The following is a 19145-nucleotide window of genomic DNA, read 5'->3' as shown; positions in this document are numbered from 1 at the left end:
TGTTGTAGTCTTCTCAGTGAATCATTTCAGAAGGCACATGGTGTAATTTTGTCTCATTATTAGTGATACTAATTATTATACATTTTAAAAGATGTTTCTTATCTCTCCTAATAACTGATGTTTCAAGTAAGTGTTTATGGTCTTAAGATTTTTCTTTGAATAAATTTTGGTGCTTGAAGTTTGTTTATGAATTAGACACTAGAGCAACAGTACTTTTTCCCAAAAAACTATTTATTTATTTATTTATTTATTTATTTTGGCTGTGTGTCGGGTCTTAGTTGCAGCACGCAGCATCTTTGTTGAGGCATACGGGATCTTCTGTTGCGGCACGGGCTCTTCGTTGTGTGTGGGCTTCTCTCTAGTCGTGGCGTGCAGGTTTTTTCTCTTCTCTAGTTGTGGTGCATGGGTTCCAGAGTGCGTGGGCTCTATTTGAGGCACGCAAGCTCAGTAGTTGAGGCACACGAGCTTAGTTGCCCCATGGCATGTGGGATCTTAGTTCCCTGATCAGGGATCGAACTCGCATTTCCTGCACTGTAAGGTGGATTCTTTACCACTGGACAACCAGGGAAGTGCCATAGAGCAGTAGTACTTTTAAAAATAAATTACATTAATTTCAAAGCACTTAAAAATATTGTATAGTAACACATTTCACAGATTTGCTGGTAAAGGCATCTAGAGATTGAGACAAGCACACTTTATGAGTGTTGCCTTAAAACTCCTAACATCGTTCCTGGGGTGAATGAGAAGAGTGGAATAGAATCAGAATATAGATTGCCAAAGTTTTCTAGTTTAGGGTTCTGACTGCTTACTAGTAAGTTAAGTTTAGCATCTGAATGAGCTGCTGTAAATATTAAGTTTCTTCATTTTTATCTTATTAGATTTCCTTATATGTGGTGGTGGTTCGTTCCAGGTGACAGGGAACAAGTATGGAACTGTATACACTATTTTTCTTATAGCCTCTCGTGTTGCTAATACATACATAAATATTTTGCCCTGTTTAGCAGTTAAGAAGGGCCTTTTCCAGAAAACTATAATACTGCTAATCCAGATGCCCATTCTTTTCTCCTTCTCTATGCACTACTCTGGTAGATTACTTATGCTGAATGGGGGACAGGGGAGACCCTTAGCACATAAGTGGTTTTATACTTTTTCAGATTCCCCCTGAATCCAGCCATGCCGGCTCCCATTGGCTGTGACTGCCCAGCATGCCCTATGCTGAGATGATCCAGTTACTGAAGGACTGCTCACGCGGGGAGCCGGCCTTTTGGGAGGGGGTTGGGTGAGTTAATTTCTTTCATTTTTAAGAAAAAAAGTTAATGTGGTGTGGCTTGGCAAAAAAACACACCTTATAGATAAAAATGGGCTGCTGGACCATCTCATGGCTAAGCCATCCCAGCTCTTTCTTGCATTATTTCTGCATAATAGAGTGCTTCTAAGTAGAAGAAATTTATGCTAAATTTGAGTGACTTTTTAAATAGAAAGAAATGTAATCAGTAAATTAAGAAGTGGCCCAATTATAATAGACTCTATAATAGACCCTATTAGATATTTATTTAAAATGGTAAAAATGAAACATAGTCTCACACTAAACTCCTTTTTAGTGATAAATTTTATTTTAGAATGACTTTAGAGATAATCTCTTATCCTGCTCACTAGAAAAAGTAGCAATCCATTATGTTTGTACTCTGAAGATTTTCCAAGGCTAGCTGAAGTGGATGATTAACTTTTGGAAGGCACATATTTGTCCTTAATTCCTGCCAGGGTAGTTTTGGGTCTTATTCGTGATTTGTAGGGTGGTCTCTGAAATATTGTTCTCTCTGGAGTTTTGGTAATATTACTGCCAGCAAGAAGAATGGAATCATACATAAGTTATCTTTGCTTATTCTTTTTAACATTTTAAAATATAGTTCTGGGGAACTAGAACTGAGAAATTCTTGCCTCTGGGGAAAGTGTCCCCTGAGTCACAGATAAACTATGAAACCTCTTTGTCAGCCCATACTGAGGATGATAATTGAGGAACAAAACATCCCGTTTTGGTCAGGGAACAAAAACAGCCAGCTGGAGGAACAGTAACCTGCAATTGCCTGTAGTTCTTAAAAGGCAGATTGGCCTTTAAAGTTAGAGAACTTAGCCAGAAGAAGGATTTGTTAAGTATAGCCACTCATTCATTGCAGACCATATTTCTACCTCTTGTGCTGCTTAGGTTCTATGAGTTTGTTTCTCTGATGATTATATCCTTAATGTTTAAAGCTTATTTGGCATTGTAGTACAACTTATTAAATTTTATTGTACCTGTTTTGTTTACTTCAACAGGAGCATAGGTGTTGTTCTGTAGCATCTCTGAGATTTATTTCACCATAGCTGTTTCTCTGTTGCCTTTTTAAAGGGGTCCTAATTTCATATTCGACAGTCTTCAGCTGTTTCCTGGCCTGTAGTCTCATCTCACACTAGCCTGTCTTATCCACTGCCTCCAGACTGCTTCTTAGCAAGTTAGTCCTTTCCACTCAGAAACTTAAACTCAGCAGTCTCTGAGTGCCTTTTATGTGCTTAGCTGCTTTTGGTAATAGAAGTCAAGTATTCTAGGGGTTATCTAGTCTTTCTCCTAATCACTTGAAACAAAAAAATTTTTTTTGAATTGGCTATACTTTTTCATTGCTTGGCTATTATTTCATGTAGTATGTGTTTTAACTGCCAGGCTTTTTTTCTTTGTAATTATATTTTAAAGCATCAAAATCAACAGTGTTTTTGGTTTTGTTTTAATGCACATTTAAACAGAAACAATGGCAGGTTGACTGGGTTCTAACCTATTAACTAATTCTGTATAATGGGGATAAGGTGGAGATTTTAGGAGATAGGAAAAGATGTATATCCAGGAGAGTGAGAAGGTAAATGGACTAAGGGAATATATTGTGATTACTGAGTGGCATTCAGGATCCATCTGAGGTACCTGATTATGAATTTAAAATAAGTCCACACACTGTCATCGTGTCTTTTATTCTAGTCATGTTTAAGCTTAACAAGTGCAGGCTAGGAGTAACTTGATATAATAGAGCAAGAGAGACAAGGGAACTGTAGGTTTATGCAAGATTGATTGGAATGACTGTCTGTGGAACTTAACCTGAGTTAAGAAGGACAAAGAAGTGAGATTGGTGAAAACGTGATAGAATTAACTGATTTAAGGGTCCTGCTGGGATTGAAGGATTGCAGAGTTGGGGTACTAAAGGGAGTGGATTTGAAAGATGTGAGGGGATGATCAAGAGAGAATTGTGTGAGTTTGAGAACTTATGGGGCTTGTAGGTTTTTTTAAAATAAATTTATTTATTATTTGTTTGTTTATTTTTGGCTGTGTTGGGTCTTCATTGCTGCTCACAGGCTTTCTCTAGTTGGCGCCGAACGGGGGCTACTCTTCATTGCAGTGTGCAGGCTTCTTATTGCAGTGGCTTCTCTTGTTGTGGAACGCGGGCTCTAGGTGTGCGGGTTTCAGTAATTGTGGCGCATGGGCTCAGTAGTTGTGGCTCGCAGGCTCTAGAGCCCAGGCTCACTAGTTGTGACGCACAGGCTTAGTTGCTTTGCGGCATGTGGGATCTTCCCAGACCAGGGTTCACACCCATGTCCCCTGCATTGGCAGGCGGATTCTTAACCACTGCGCCACCAGGGAAGTCCTATGGGGCTTGTAGTTAATAATGTATTCGTGGGAAAGAGTTCTTGAGGTGTGGGGCGAGGACAGAGAGGAGGTTAAGGAGCCAGGATCAGGAGGGCTCCTTATTTGTGAGCAGTGTTTTGTTGTCGTTAGTATACTTACTGATACTCTTAATAAGAAAATATGCTTCTGAATTTAAACAAAAATACTTAAATGGTGTACTTTCTACCATTCTAAACATAGAATACCCCTAGTTGTACTAAAGGTTTAAAGGATAAAAATACAATCCTGTCTCAAGAGCAATAATTTTAAAATTCCTCAGATGTTGACATTATCTAGATCAAGTATCCTTAGTCTGGGACCCATGGACTCTGAAATTGTATGCATGATTTTTATGTTTCTGGGGAAAGAGTTCATAGATTTCATTAAGGTATTTAAGAACTGCTAATCTATATATAAGAAGAAAACTAGTTATATAGCAAAAAATGCCTAATATTGGAGTATAGATGTTTTTTTTGGCCACATCGCACGACATGCTGGTTCTTAGTTCCCCGACCAGGGATTGAACCCATGCCCCCTGCAGAAGAAGCATGGAGTTGTAACCACTGGACCGCCAGGGAAGTCCCGGAGTATAGATTTTTAAGTCTGAGTATCAAGAGAATTTTGTGTTGATATGGCTAAAACATTAGCTAACATTCATGGCTTTGTTTTTTTCAGGGACAGAGTGTCTATGAAGAGAAATGAATATGTAGCTTTACCTGAATAGATGGGGAAGAGGGCCTTTAGGATGCTTAAATATTGCTTCTTTAAATTAGTTTTTAAAACTATTTTTGCTCCTGTTCTTAAATTCTAGTACATGACTCTCAACCCCTCTACTAAGAGGAAGAATACTGGATCTCCAGACAGGAAGCCCTCAAAGAAATCCAAGACAGACAACTCTTCTCTCAGTTCACCACTAAATCCTAAGTTATGGTGTCATGTACACTTGAAGAAATCCTTGAATGGCTCACCACTCAAAGTGAAGAACTCAAAGAATTCCAAATCTCCAGAAGAGCATCTGGAGGAAGTGATGAAGATGATGTCGCCCAACAAGCTACATGCTAACTTTCACATTCCTAAGAAAGGCCCACCTGGCAAGAAATCAGGGAAGCATAGTGACAAACCTTTGAAAGCAAAGGGCAGAAGCAAAGGCATTCTGAATGGACAGAAATCCACAGGGAATTCCAAATCTCCAAAAAAGGGCTTGAAGACTCCTAAAACCAAAATGAAGCAGATGACTTTGTTGGACATGGCCAAAGGCACTCAGAAGGTGACACGAGCCCCGAGGAATTCTGGGGGCACACCTAGGTCCTCTAGTAAACCTCATAAACATCTGCCTCCTGCTGCCCTCCACCTTATCGCCTACTACAAAGAAAACAAAGACAGGGAGGACAAGAAGAGTGCCCTGTCCTGTGTTATCTCCAAAACGGCTCGTCTCCTCTCTAGTGAAGATAGAGCTCGTCTCCCAGAAGAATTGCGAAGTATTGTTCAAAAACGCTTTGAGCTTCTAGAGCACAAAAAGAGATGGGCTTCTATGTCTGAAGAGCAGCGCAAAGAATATTTGAAAAAGAAACGAGAGGAGCTGAAAGAAAAGTTGAAGGAGAAAGCCAAGGAACGGAGAGAGAAAGAAATGCTCGAGAAACTAGAGAAACAGAAGCGGTACGAGGACCAAGAGTTAACTGGCAAAAACCTTCCAACATTTAAATTGGTGGATACCCCTGAAGGGCTGCCCAATACACTCTTTGGGGATGTGGCCATGGTGGTGGAGTTCTTGAGCTGTTATTCTGGGTTACTCTTACCAGATGCTCAGTATCCTATTACTGCTGTGTCCCTTATGGAAGCCTTGAGTGCAGAAAAGGGTGGCTTTTTATACCTGAATAGAGTGTTGGTCATCCTCTTACAGACCTTGTTACAAGATGAAATAGCAGAAGACTATGGTGAATTGGGAATGAAGCTGTCAGAAATCCCTCTGACTCTGCATTCTGTTTCAGAGCTGGTTCGGCTCTGCTTGCGCAAATCTGACATTCAGGAAGAAAGTGAGGGCTCAGACACAGATGACAACAAAGATTCAGCACCATTTGAAGACAATGAGGTACAAGATGAGTTCCTAGAAAAGCTGGAGACCTCTGAATTTTTTGAGCTAACATCAGAGGAGAAACTGCAGATCTTGACAGCACTCTGCCACCGGATTCTCATGACATACTCAGTGCAGGACCACATGGAAACCAGGCAGCAGATGTCTGCAGAGTTATGGAAGGAACGGCTTGCTGTATTGAAGGAAGAAAACGATAAGAAGAGAGCAGAGAAACAGAAACGGAAAGAAATGGAAGCCAGAAATAAAGAAAATGGAAAAGAGGAGAATGGGTTAGGCAAAGCTGATAGGAAAAAAGAAGTCGTGAAGTGTGAGCCCCAGGTAGATATGGAAGCTGAAGACATGATCAGTGCCGTGAAGAGCAGACGGCTGCTTGCCATTCAGGCTAAGAAGGAGCGGGAAATTCAGGAGAGAGAAATGAAAGGTAAAATCTTGTGTTGAGAGAAAAGGGGAAGCCCTTTAGGAGATAGTAGAAGAGAGGGGCTTACTGCGGTGATGGCAGCGCCTCCGTTTGTCACAACTATTTAGTTATTTCTGTGTGTAATAACCCGACCCTTCTAGGTATGTTAGATTCTAGCAGGAGTGCTCAGCCTGGCATTCTGCAGTTAATGATAGTTTGACTTGGATTAGTGTGATGTTGGCATCTTTTCTGGCTTAGTAAAGGACCAAATCCACAAACAGACATAGTGGAAATAACATATGACCTGGGAATGGACTAACTTGGGTACCTGCGACTTAGCTGTAGTTCTTTGAGCAAGTTGCTTATCCACGCCGCAGTTTCCTCATATGCTTAAGATTGTCATAACAAATGAATGACAAGGTATTTGAAGCCCTCAGCACAGTTGCCAACTCAGATATTAATCTTTCCCTTATTAAGATGTAAGGAAATAAAAATTTGGGGCTTTCATAGCACCATTAAGTCTGAACTTTTTAAAAAACAGCTTTATTAAGAAATAATTCACATACTATACTATTCATCCACGTTTATTGTATAGTTCATTGTTTTTTAATATATTCACAGATATGTGCAGCCTTTATCATGGTCAATTTTAGAACATTTTCATCACCTCAAAAAGAAACCCCATGCTCTTTAGCTATACCCATCCTCCCCAGCCCTAAGCAATCACCGTCCACTGCTGTATCTCTGTATTTGCCTATTCTGATACATCATATCAGTGGAGCTGTATAATAAGTATGTAGTCTCTTGTGACTGGCTTCTTTCACTTACCATGTTTTCAAGGTTCAGGCTGTAGCATGTCTCAGTACTTAATTCCTTTTTATGGCTGAATATTATTCCATTGTTTGGATATGTCACATTTTGTTTTTATCCATTTATCAGTTGATGAACGTTTGGTTTGGTTTAATCATTTTTGGCTATTATGAATAATGCTGCTACAAGCATTGGTGTACAAGTTTTTGTGTGGACGTATGTTTTCATTTCTCATGGGTATATATACCTAGGGATGGATCTGCTGGATCATATGGTAACTATGTTTAACTGAGGAAGTCCTAGACTGTTTTTCAAAGTGGCTGCACAATTTTACATTCCTACCAGTAGTAAATGAGGGTTGTAATTTCTCCACTTGTCTGCATCTTTGCCAAAGCTTGTTAGTCTATGATTCTGATTGTAGCCATTCTAGTGATTGTGAATTGGTATCTCATTGTGGTTTTGATATGCATTTCCTTGATGACTAATGATGTCACCTTCTCTTGTGCCTATTTGTCTTTTGTATATCTTCTTTGGAGGATATTAACTCAGATCTTTTGTCCATTTTCAAATTGGGTTATTTGTCTTTTTTTTTTTTTTTTTTTTTTGTGGTACACAGGCCTCTCACTGTTGTGGCCTCTCCCGTTGCGGAGCACAGGCTCCGGACGCGCAGGCCCAGCCGCTCCGCGGCATGTGGGATCTTCCCGGACTGGGGCACAAGCCCACGTCCCCTGCATTGGCAGGCGGATTCTTAACCACTGCGCCACCAGGGAAGCCCCTTTCTTTTTATTATTGAATTACAAGGAGTCTTTATATATTCTAGATACAAATCCCTTAAGATACATGATCCAAAAACATTTTCGCCCATTTTGTGTGTTTGTTGTCTTTTTACTTTTTCTTTTTTTTTGCGGTACGCGGGCCTCTCACTGTTGTGGCCTCTCCCGTTGTGGAGCACAGGCTACGGACGCGCAGGCTCAGCGGCCATGGCTCATGGGTCTAGCCGCTCTGCGGCATGTGGGACCTTCCCGGACCGGGGCACAAACCCGTGTCCCCTGCATTGACAGGCGGACTCTCAACCACTGTGCCACCAGGGAAGCCCCTTTTTACTTTCTTGATGGTGTCCATTGAAGCACAAATTTTTAAAATTTTGATGACAACCAATTTATTATTTTTTTTTCTTTGGTTGGTTGTGGTTTTGGTGTCAAATCCAAGAATCTGCTGCCAAATCCAAGGTCATGAAGATTTACTCCTGTGTATTCTTCTAAAAGTCTTAAGAGTTTTAGCTCTTACATTTAGGTCTTTGATTCATTTTGAGTTAATTTGACTATAGACACATCAACTTATTTCTGGCTATGTGTGTCTTTACACCAATACCACAGTGTCTTGAATAGAATTGAGAAGCCAGAAATAAGTTGATTATTGATATAGAGAAACAAGAAACAGAATATTATAAATATATAATAATTATACATATATTTAAATTTTATTTATTTATTTGGCTGCGTCGGGTCTTAGTTGTGGTACGTGGGATCTTCATTGTGTCGCTCTGGCTTCTCTAGTAGTGGCACTCGGGCTTCTCTCTAATTGTGGCACATGGGCTCTAGAGCACATGGGCTCAGTAGTTGCGGCACGCCGGCCTAGTCGCCCTGTGGCATGTGGGATCTTAATTCCCCAACCAGGGATTGAACCTGCGTCTCCTGCATTGGAAGGTGAATTCTTAACCACTGGACCACCAGGGAAGTCCCTGTAATGTAATTATAAAATGTGTAATAAATATCAATACTTTGCCAAGGATAGTATTTGAATTAGAGTTCAGGTCTTTTGATGTCTAGCTCAGTGCTGTAACCTCTGGAACTAAATTTGGTCTTTTTTTTTTGATGACTTTCCCTAGATTGTTTTTTGTTTGTTTGTACCTGCAAGAGAAGGAGCTTTTCCTTTATTGTGATTTGGCCATTACTCTTTTTGTCATTGACCTTTGTACTGATTTCTACTGTAATCATTGTTTCAAACGTACAACTCTATTCAGGCTAGAAAACCATTTATTAAAAGTAACAAATACCATACCGTTCTGTTTTGGTTTTTGTCTGCACTGTGCAGCTTGCGAGATCGTAGTTACTTGACCAGGGATTGAACCTGGGCCCAGAGCAGTGAAAGCACTGAGTCCTAACCACTGAACTGTCAGGGAATTCCCCCATATTGGTTTTAAATAGATGAAATTTGACTTAAATTTTTAAGTAACATCTGTAGACTGATGCATTTTCCAGATTCTCGCTACATTGTGGATGTTGTCATCAATAGAGTACCAGCAGTAAAATTGCTGGCATTGTAAATAGCAGTGCCCTTTACTTACAGTATCAAAATTTGTGACAGTTGTGGAAAAACTTAAAAGGAAAGATTCCTGGGTGTCTTTCATTATTGAGGGAAATTTCTATCTGGGTAGAATAAACTTATTAAATGAATGATCAGAAATAAATTGACTAAAACTTTTTTTTCATCATTAAACAGTAGCAACTTGCTGAATAACTCAAAGAATAGTATTAAAGAGGCAATAATTACTATTATCTGCTGATGCTTCTGTGCCCTTGCTTTCTCACTCCTTTTTCTAAATTCCTCAGGACTGAAATATGTCTTATTTTGAAATAGCTATTTTGGTTTTAGTCATCCTGATCATTTTGAGGATCCTGTGGCTGGTCCTGTCAGAAAATGTTTCAGTTAATTCCGTTTAAGGACTATTTTAACTTTACATTTAAAATTAATTATCAATAAAATAAAATTAATTTATTATAAAACTAATAAGTTAAATTTTGGAGAGAAAAGATTTTGCACTGAGTTGATGGCTGAGACATCACCAAAATTCAAAGAACATAGAAGGATCAGATAGAAATTGCTGCCTTACACATTATTTCTTATAACAGTTTAGAATTAGGAGAAGGAAACTAAGATTTCTACTTAATACCAGGCACGTTTCACTCCATATCTTATTTAAATATGTAAGAGTAAAATTTACTAGGAAAAAACTTTAATTGATTCATTTTATCTTTAACAGTGAAACTAGAACGTGAAGCTGAAGAAGAACGAATACGAAAGCACAAAGCAGCTGCTGAGAAGGCTTTCCAGGAAGGAATTGCCAAAGCAAAACTAGTCATGCGTAGGACTCCAATTGGTACAGATCGAAACCATAATAGGTGAGTTATTAAACTTAATTTTTATCATCTTTTAGGGCTGCTATATTGTTGCTAGTTTGTACTAAGACTAGACAAGCTTCCCTGTTCGTGGATATTGGAAACAGAATTGCTCATCACACATTTATTTGAATATTTACTGTGCCAAATGCTAGGGTTATGAAGTTAAAGACATGACCCTGTCCTCAAAGATACCACAGATATGAAGCTTAAATTATGGTGATAGGAGAAATGTAATCCTAATAGAAGTCTTTAAAAATGGTAAGATATTTTAAATGCATACATTGTGTGGAACCTAAAGTAGTGAAATATTAGAAGTTATAAAAATTACAGATAATAAATGAATCTCAAATTCCCAAAATTTTAGTATTCTGTGCTTTACTTTAGGATTTGTATCTGCTGAACTTTCAGTGATATTCTGTAATCATCTTCCTCAACAATGAAGTCATCCTGTGCTCATGATCTTTCACTAACACATTAATATGTGGTTGTGATTTGTAGATACTGGCTCTTCTCAGATGAAGTTCCAGGTTTGTTCATTGAGAAAGGCTGGGTACATGACAGCATTGACTACCGATTCAGCCATCACCGAAAAGACCATGCAGACTCTCCTGATGAGGATTACTGTCCCCGTAGTATGTATATCTATTAGTTAGTTTACCCTGCTCAAGTAGGGTCAATATTAAGACTGTCTTTCCTCTGTCACTTTTTTTCACTTTCTAAATTTCTTTATTGCCTTCTTAGGTAGATTTATTTGAGTGAAGTGGGAAGATGTGAAATGCATAGCAGAAGGAAGGAAACTTAACATTTGATTATCGACTTTGTTCTAGGCATAGTGTGAAAAGATAAAGAACTTGAATATTAGGATATTTGGGTATTAGATTTATACAAGTAGTTTTCAAACTTTGTTCCTTTGAAGTCTCTTTGTAGGTACTTCAAGGGCTGGAATTGAGGTAAGGGGCCAAGAAGGTGGTTATGTGTCTTTTTCCTCCACTTTAAAAATTCATTTATTTAATATTTATGGAGCATCTCTTATTTGCCAACCAGTTTTTCATGTGCTGTGATACAAGATGGCAAACAAGACATAAAAGGTCCTGAATGTCAATTAACTAAAATTCTAGTGAGGAGAAACACAGCAAATATGTAACTAGAAATAAGTAACTGAGAAGGGTCATAACGGGCACTGATAATGTTCTTCTTCTTGACTTGGGTTCTGGTTACATGAGTATGTTCAGTTTGTAAAATAGAAAAGTGTACTTTTCTAAATATAGATATTTGTATGTATATATTCTTTCTTGACCTATACATAGATGTGCGTGTGTGTATGTGAGTGTGTGTGTGTGTGTGTGTGTGTGTGTGTATATTTCTTTTTTTTCCCCCCAAGAAAAAATTAAAAGAAAAAATTTTCATTTAAAAATACCAGATGGTTAGGTTAGATCAAGTTTTCTCAGCCTCACTGTTGTTGACATTTTGGGCCAGATAATTCTTTGTAGTGGGGGGTTGTCCTACGTGTTGTAAGTTATTTAGCATCCCTGGCCTCTACCCACTGGATGCCATTAGTGATAACCAGATGTCACCAGATATTGCCAAATGTTCCCTAGGAGGCAGCATGGCTTTCTGTTGCGAACCATTGCGTTAGATGATACATAAGCTTCCTTCCAGCTGTACTTTATATAACCTAATGAAAATTGCTTCTCAAAAAGTAGTTTTCTTTCATTTTAGAGAAACTCATAACCCAAACTTTTAAACTCACAGAATCATTAAATAAGGAAATTAGTATATAGCCCAAAACTTCAAATTTAAGGCATTTTCTTGTTGAATTATGTTATTTGTTAGATTGTAGTACTTAGTAGAAAAGTCTAGTTTTGGTAGACTTTGTAAATAACCAGGTGAGGGCAGTAAATACGAAGTTAGGATCTTCAGACTTGAGAGAGATTCCAGTGGGATGAAGGACTGTGATTTTATGTGTCTCAAAAGCTTAATGGCTATTTTCAGAAATCAGGTCCACACAGTTACAGCTCTCAGGAGAAGACTGGCATCTACATCCCTTCACTTCTAGAGCATCCTGGTGGATGTTGTTCCTTCATGTTTTCTAGTTCCAGCATGGCAGAGTTTCTTCAGAATTACCTGACTGAAAAGACTAAACAAGGTTATGTGTTAGTATTGCAGGGAAGATGCTGCAGGTTAAAGGGGAGAGAAGGGGAGTAGGGGAGAGAACCAATTGTAGAATTAGGTAAGGCCTCAAATACAGGCTTAAGATCTATCTATAGTAATGTCATATATTAGTATACAGGAGATGGTTTACAAAAAAGCTACTCATATTTGACATTTGAAGCCTCCAGGGGTAAGTTTGTAGTAGTTTATATATTTCAGTTGTGTCTGCTTCACCACAGATGCCTTTGTGCTAAGCATCACGTACAAGGAACAGATTATTTATTTGCTCTGAGACATTTAGTCATCTCTCTCCATTCTATTGCAATAACTTGTAATAGTCTTAAACTTTGCCTGTTCAGTTGTATAGAGAGCAATTGTCTCAGATGATGTGCTGTATGTAAGATGTTTAAGAGAAATTAGCATCTATTGTGCCTGTGGATATATTTAATAGGCAGCATATGTGTTATTGGTTGTTGAATTTGCACTGTGTACTGCTTAGGTTTGAAACTAGGAATTGAGTATGTACTATATTCAGCCTAATGTATAAATTTTTCTTAGGTAAGAAAGCAAACCTAGGCAAAAATGTAAGCATGAACACACAACATGGACCAGCTACAGAAATTGCTGTAGAGACCACTATACCCAAACAGGGACAGAATCTATGGTAATGTGAGCATTCATCTGGTTGCTCTTTCTTTTTCTTTTTCAATGTTAAGAAAGTAATTTATATAGTGAAACCCAGTGAGTTAGTGATTATCTATTAAGAGCATTTTGTGTGGTTTTGATTTCTTGGATCTGTAAGCTCATTGCTTTAAAAGCAGACTTGATTTTTTTATAGGAATATATCTGTTTGCTTTAAGGTTTAGAATTTTATTTTTTCCTTGTAATGTAACTTTGTATATTATATGATAGATCTTACATAGCATTGGAAATGCCTTTAAGTCTGCTTGGCAATAGAAGTATTTAGGATTTTCATCTTTATTAAAGAAAAGGAATTGTAAATATAGCCATTAATCTTCCTTTGTGTCTATCCTGCTTTTAGGCAGGGAGCTAGGTTTTGAGAGGGTCCCTTCTACTTTTGTGATCGCATTAACTGCTTTAGCTGTGATCACCTTTAGTTTAATGACCTTTTGTCTTTTATTTTTTGATATAACTTTACTCTGTGAAAGGGATATGGACAAGTGTGCCTATTTACTTTATAAAATTTGTCTCATATTACTTTTTATTTATTTATATGTTTGTTTGTTTGCTTATTTATTTGGGCCTGCTCTGAGCGGTATGTGGGATCTTATCTTAGTTCCCCGACCAGGGATCGAACCCATGCCCCCTGAAGTGGAAGCCCGGAGCCTTAACCACTGGACCGCCAGGGAAGTCCCCTCATATTAAGTTTTAGTAGGAAACATTGGCTCCAGTGCCCTAAGATAAAGTTAACATTAGGTCTCATGGAAACAATAAATTGTTCTACTTCTGAGCAAGGTTGGAATTCTGCTTTCCCAACTCCCGCCACCAATCCTAGATCCCTTTCTTAATGTTTGATTCTTCCCTTTTTTTTCAGAGTTAACAGGGGGTTTTTTTGGTTTTTTGTTTTTGTTTTTTTGCCCCTACAGGTTTTTATGTGATAGTCAAAAGGAACTGGATGAGTTGCTAAACTGCCTTCACCCTCAGGGAATAAGAGAAAGTCAGCTTAAAGAGAGACTAGAGAAGAGGTAAGGGTTTTCATCTCGCTCCTCATATCTCCTCTTCAGCATTAGATATTATACATACCTTAGGGGTTTTTTTGTTGTTGTTGTTTATCCATAAAAGCTTAAGTAAAAATTTTAAAAGTCTGTAACTCTTTTATGTTCTTGTTGTTCGGTATTTTCTTTTAAAATATTTATTTATTTTGGCTGCGCGGGGTCTTAGTTGCTGCACGTGGGATCTTCGCTGTGGCTTGTTTAGTTGTGGTATGCAGGATCTTTAGTTGTGTCATGCAGGCTTCTTAGAACTAAGTGGCATGCGTGTAGGATCTAGTTCCCCGACCAGGGATCGAACCTGGACCCCCTGCATTGGGAGCATGGAGTCTTACCCTCTGGACCACCAGGGAAGTCCCGTTGTTTGATATTTTCTGGACACCTCATGCTTGTTTGGAAAAGTATGCTTTTAAACGATGTATATACAAGATAGCAGGATTATTCATTGACTAACACGCCATACACCAGACTGAGAGCCTGATTGTAGTTAGGCAGCCTTGTAAGTGCAGTTCCACATTGGTTGGTATTCAGAAGTATTCTGTCGGTATCCAGAGTAGCACCAAAAATGAAAACAATCTAAATATTCATCAACTGATGAATGGATAAACAAAATGTGGTATATCCATAAATTCAGCCATAAAAAGGAACAAAGTAATGAAATATCCTAGAAAGTGGGCAAACATTTTGCTGAGTCAAAGAAGCCAGACATAGAAAGGCCACATATTGTGTGATTTCATTTATATGAGACATCCACAATAGGCAAATTTTTTTTTTTTTTGGCCGTACGCGGGCCTCTCACTGTTGTGGCGTCTCCCGTTGCGGAGCACAGGCTCCGGATGCGCAGGCCCAGCGGCCATGGCCCACGGGCCCAGCCGCTCCGCGGCATGTGGGCCTCTCCCAGACCGGGGCACGAACCCACCTCCCCCGCATTGGCAGGCAGACCCTCAACCGCTGTGCCACCAGGGAAGCCCCACAATAGGCAAATTTATAGTCAGAAAATAGATTAGTGGTTGCCAGGGGATGAGGGACGGGGAGAATTGAGAGTGACTGCTAACCCTTATGGGATTTCTTTATGGAGTGATGAAAATGTTTTGGAATTAGGTAGTTTTGATGCTTCTAAAATGTGAAAACCACTGAAAGTATAGGCTTTAAAATGGTGAGTTTAATGTTATGTGAATTATATCTCCAAGAGAAACCACACACAAAAAAACCTGCCTACAAAATTAGCATCAATATCAGTGCCGTCTAGATTTGCTAGTGTCCCTCCTGTTCTAGCAGTTGTTTCTATCAAAACTGGGATAGGTTTTGCCTTAAGGCCACCTTTAATATCTGCATGCTTTCATGCTGGAATTTAGGTTTAATTGAGGAGAGAAGGAAAATACTGTTCAGTACATACTCTGCAATTTTGAGACACTTTTGAGAGTGATAATGGGTACATCATTGGTTTTGGTCCACTGCTTAATGTATAAATGAATTAAGATTGTATTCAGAATCGTCCTGTCTTGATAACACTTAGATCAAAGAAGAAAATAAAGGGAAAATTATGTGGTAGAAGACAGTGAAAGCAGAATCCTTTATAAGAACACCAGTGAGACACAATGTATAGTCAGAGGAAAATAATATTAAAACTCCTTATTATTAAGCATGAAAAGGGAACTTAGTACTCGACTTCGATGACCTTGAACATTAGTTTTTGGTGTAAGAAGCCAACAGTGAAGCTTATGGCGAATCCAGGGTAGAGAGTCTTATTAGAGTCTCTATTACTGTGACCTCAGAAGGTTAATCTTCAGTGTGAAAGTGAGCTCTGAACGTCCTTGTGTAGGTTTTCAGCTCAAATTCATGTTTCTTCTGTGTTGTGAAGAATCCAGGCAGACGATTTAAAGTTTGTCTCCGGTTGGTAGCAATTTCTGGCAACTAACATAAGCAGATGCACACTCTCCTTGGAGGAGCATAACTTCAAACCAGGCCTCAAAGAATTTCCACAGATAAAATATCAAGAAACTCTTGGTAAAAAAAAACAATAAACACCCCAAAAAAACCACACAAACCAGTTACCATGAATGAGAGCTAGGTAAAGAAACATACTTCAGATACTGGAATTACCATATACAGAACAAAATGTGTGTTTTTTAAATGAATCAAGAATAAGAGAAATTTGAAATTTTGTGTGAGAAACATGAGACTATTAAACGAGAGATGAAAAGGATCTAAATAAGTCTTCTAGAAATAAAACATGTCATTCAAGTAATTGAAATTAATAGACCATTTTTTAAAGTTCCTTTATTCCTCCTCCCCTTTGCCTCAACTTTTCTAGGTACCAGGACATTATTCATTCTATTCATCTGGCCCGGAAGCCAAATTTGGGTCTAAAATCCTGTGATGGCAACCAGGAGCTTTTAAACTTCCTTCGTAGTGATCTCATTGAAGTTGCAACAAGGTTACAAAAGGGAGGACTTGGTTATGTGGAAGAAACATCAGAATTTGAAGCTCGGGTAAGAATATAAGGAAAACACCCTTTGAAATGTTACTCATGGAAACTCAATTTGGAATTGTTCCCTGATATTGTTCTTGACTTTCCTAGATGACCCTGGGAATCATATTTACATTTGTCTTGAAAGACACATGTGGAACCCTAAATTCTCTATGTACATATGATACTTTTCCTTTGTTATATTCTGCTGGTATCCAGGAAAATCTAGTATTTGGCTCAGAACCTTTGTTCAAAAAGAGCTTTTCTATTAAGTTGAATGAAAACTAGTCCTGGAGTCTTACTCATATAACATTATTTAACCTATCCATTCCCATGTACCTATCCATTCCCATGTGATGCCTGTGCTGTAAGGTATGAAACATTTGTGTATCTTGCTTTTGTTCATTCTCTATACTTGATCAGCTTAGTTATACTTGTGTTCGGCAGCACTCATGCTGTTAAACAGGTACATTTCAGTGAAGGCACTTTAGTAGTCTTATCGCTTACTGTTCAGAAGGACCCTTAAGTGTTTGTTATAGGTGAAACAGTTCAAGAGACCCTGTGTTCCACATTAGATTTTAGGTAACAAAGCTGGAGAAAAGATTGGAGAACACTGTCCATGAGTTATCACTGTAAAAATCTTTTTGTTAATTTTAAATAATAAAGTCCACGTAACTCCAAACATTAATATTTGTGAGTCTTTTCAAATTGTTCATTTGCATTATAACTGTGTTAATAGTTTTGTGATTTTTAAGAGCAGTTGAACCTCCCACTGCCCTCCAATTTTCCCTCATTTATAAATACTTTCCATTTCTTTTAATCTTTAATGTCACTTTGGGGTACATAATAACACATGGAGTTGATATCGTAAATCTTTTACTGCCAGACTTTTGTATTTCTATTTCTTTGCTATTAGAATTAACAAATTATATATGCATCTTATATATGTAACTTTTTTTCATTAGTCTGGTTATGAATTCTTGGTACATTACCTGGGAAAAAGGTTTAAACATCTTTATTGTTCTTAAAGATTTTTTTTTAGGAATTACTCAACCAAAAGAATTTCACCTGTTTCCAATATTACAGTTACTTTTTTGTTTATTTAGCAAATATCTATCAATAACCTACTTTGTGCCAAACCTGGGCCCACACCTTGCTAACGTTGGATTATCATCATTCTTTGTTTCTCTTTGTAGTTATAAAATGGTGGGGGGGTTTTTTGTTTTTGTTTGCGGTACGCGGGCCGCTCACTGTTGCGGCCTCTCCCGTTGTGGAGCACAGGCTCCGGACGTGCAGGCTCAGCGGCCATGGCTCACGGGCCCAGCTGCTCCGCAGTATGTGGGATCCTCCCAGACCGGGGCACAAACCCGCGTCCCCTTCATCGGCAGGCGGACTCTCAACCACTGCACCGCCAGGGAAGCCCCTAAAATGGTATTTTTTTAATTGGCATGTGTTGTGTGGCTGAGAAGGTAGTTTCAGTCCTTAAGAGCATGATTTGGATCAAAGTGATTTAGTTTATGCTTCCTCATCCATAAAATAAATGTGAGGCTTAGATGAGATCAAGTATGTAAAATGTATTATCTGGCTTATAGGTTGTAAGCTGTTAGGTTGGTAAATTTTTACTTTCCTTCTCAGTTTTTCTTTGCCTTGAGACTGTCATTTGCACGTAGTAGGCACTCAGTCACTGAGTATATGAATGAGTTCAGTAACTTCCTTTAAGTAGAGCAAGTTTCAGCCTCCCATGGATCCCTTCATCAGGGAAATCCAAGTAGTCGGCTACTTTCAAATGCATAAGCCATCCATTGAACTGAGGAACCCAGTTAAATTAATGTTATGTGACCAATTTGGGTCTAGGTTGATTTGAATTTAATCGAGGATTGTCTATTTCATCTTTCTCTTGGCCTTTTACTCAGTCTGGTTTTTAAATCTTTTTCTGTAGGTGGTCTCACTAGAGAAACTGAAGGATTTTGGCGAGTGTGTGATTGCCCTTCAAGCCAGTGTCATAAAGAAATTTCTCCAAGGCTTCATGGCTCCCAAGCAAAAGAGAAGAAAACTCCAAAGCGAAGATTCAGCAAAGACTGAAGAGGTGGATGAAGAGAAAAAAATGGCAGAGGAAGCAAAGGTATTTAGCCAATGAAGATGTAGTTTTATGACTGCGTAGAAGTATGTGATCTGATTTTAAAATTATCTAACCCTATGCTTTTTAGTTACATAAGCACTGTTCCCTAGCCAGTGTTTGATCTTTATCGCTTTCTCCAAATGTTGTAGTTTTCAAACTGGTCTGTGGAGCACAGCCCTGCCTGTAGAGCTGGATAGTGTGTCAGAGTCCCCCCTTCCACTTTACCAGAGCTAATTCCTTTTTTTAAAAGGTGGTGGTTTTTAAACTTTTAAGAATTGTAAAATATACATAATGAACAACTTAGCCACTTTTACATGTATGGTTCTATGTCATTAAGTACATTCACGTTGTTCTGTAACTATTACTACCATCCATCTCCAGAATTTTTTTATCTTCCCGAAGCAAAACTATGCCCTTTAAACACTAAACTACCCATTTCACCCTCCTGCCCAATCCCTGGCAACCATCATTTTCTTTCTTTGTCTATGAATTTGACTACTCTAGGTACCTCA

At 38.5% G+C, this 19145-nt stretch overlaps 1 protein-coding gene across 1 annotated transcript in view; it reads left to right on the top strand.

The window, feature by feature from the left end:
- BAZ1B (bromodomain adjacent to zinc finger domain 1B) overlaps positions 1–19145 on the top strand; it is a 64469-nt gene that overhangs the window by 30824 nt on the left and 14500 nt on the right. Inside the window, exons 7-13 of the mRNA XM_082857753.1 lie at positions 4494–6195; positions 10025–10163; positions 10662–10795; positions 12873–12978; positions 13922–14020; positions 16359–16536; positions 18454–18636. Of these exons, the coding sequence (XP_082713879.1) occupies positions 4494–6195; positions 10025–10163; positions 10662–10795; positions 12873–12978; positions 13922–14020; positions 16359–16536; positions 18454–18636 (2541 nt within the window). The remainder of the gene's footprint in view (positions 1–4493; positions 6196–10024; positions 10164–10661; positions 10796–12872; positions 12979–13921; positions 14021–16358; positions 16537–18453; positions 18637–19145) is intronic.

Source organism: Leucopleurus acutus (genome assembly GCF_964270905.1).
Source record: "Leucopleurus acutus genome assembly, chromosome: 16".
In the NCBI taxonomy this organism is placed as follows: domain Eukaryota; kingdom Metazoa; phylum Chordata; class Mammalia; order Artiodactyla; family Delphinidae; genus Leucopleurus; species Leucopleurus acutus.
This window is presented reverse-complemented; position numbering and strand designations above follow the sequence as displayed.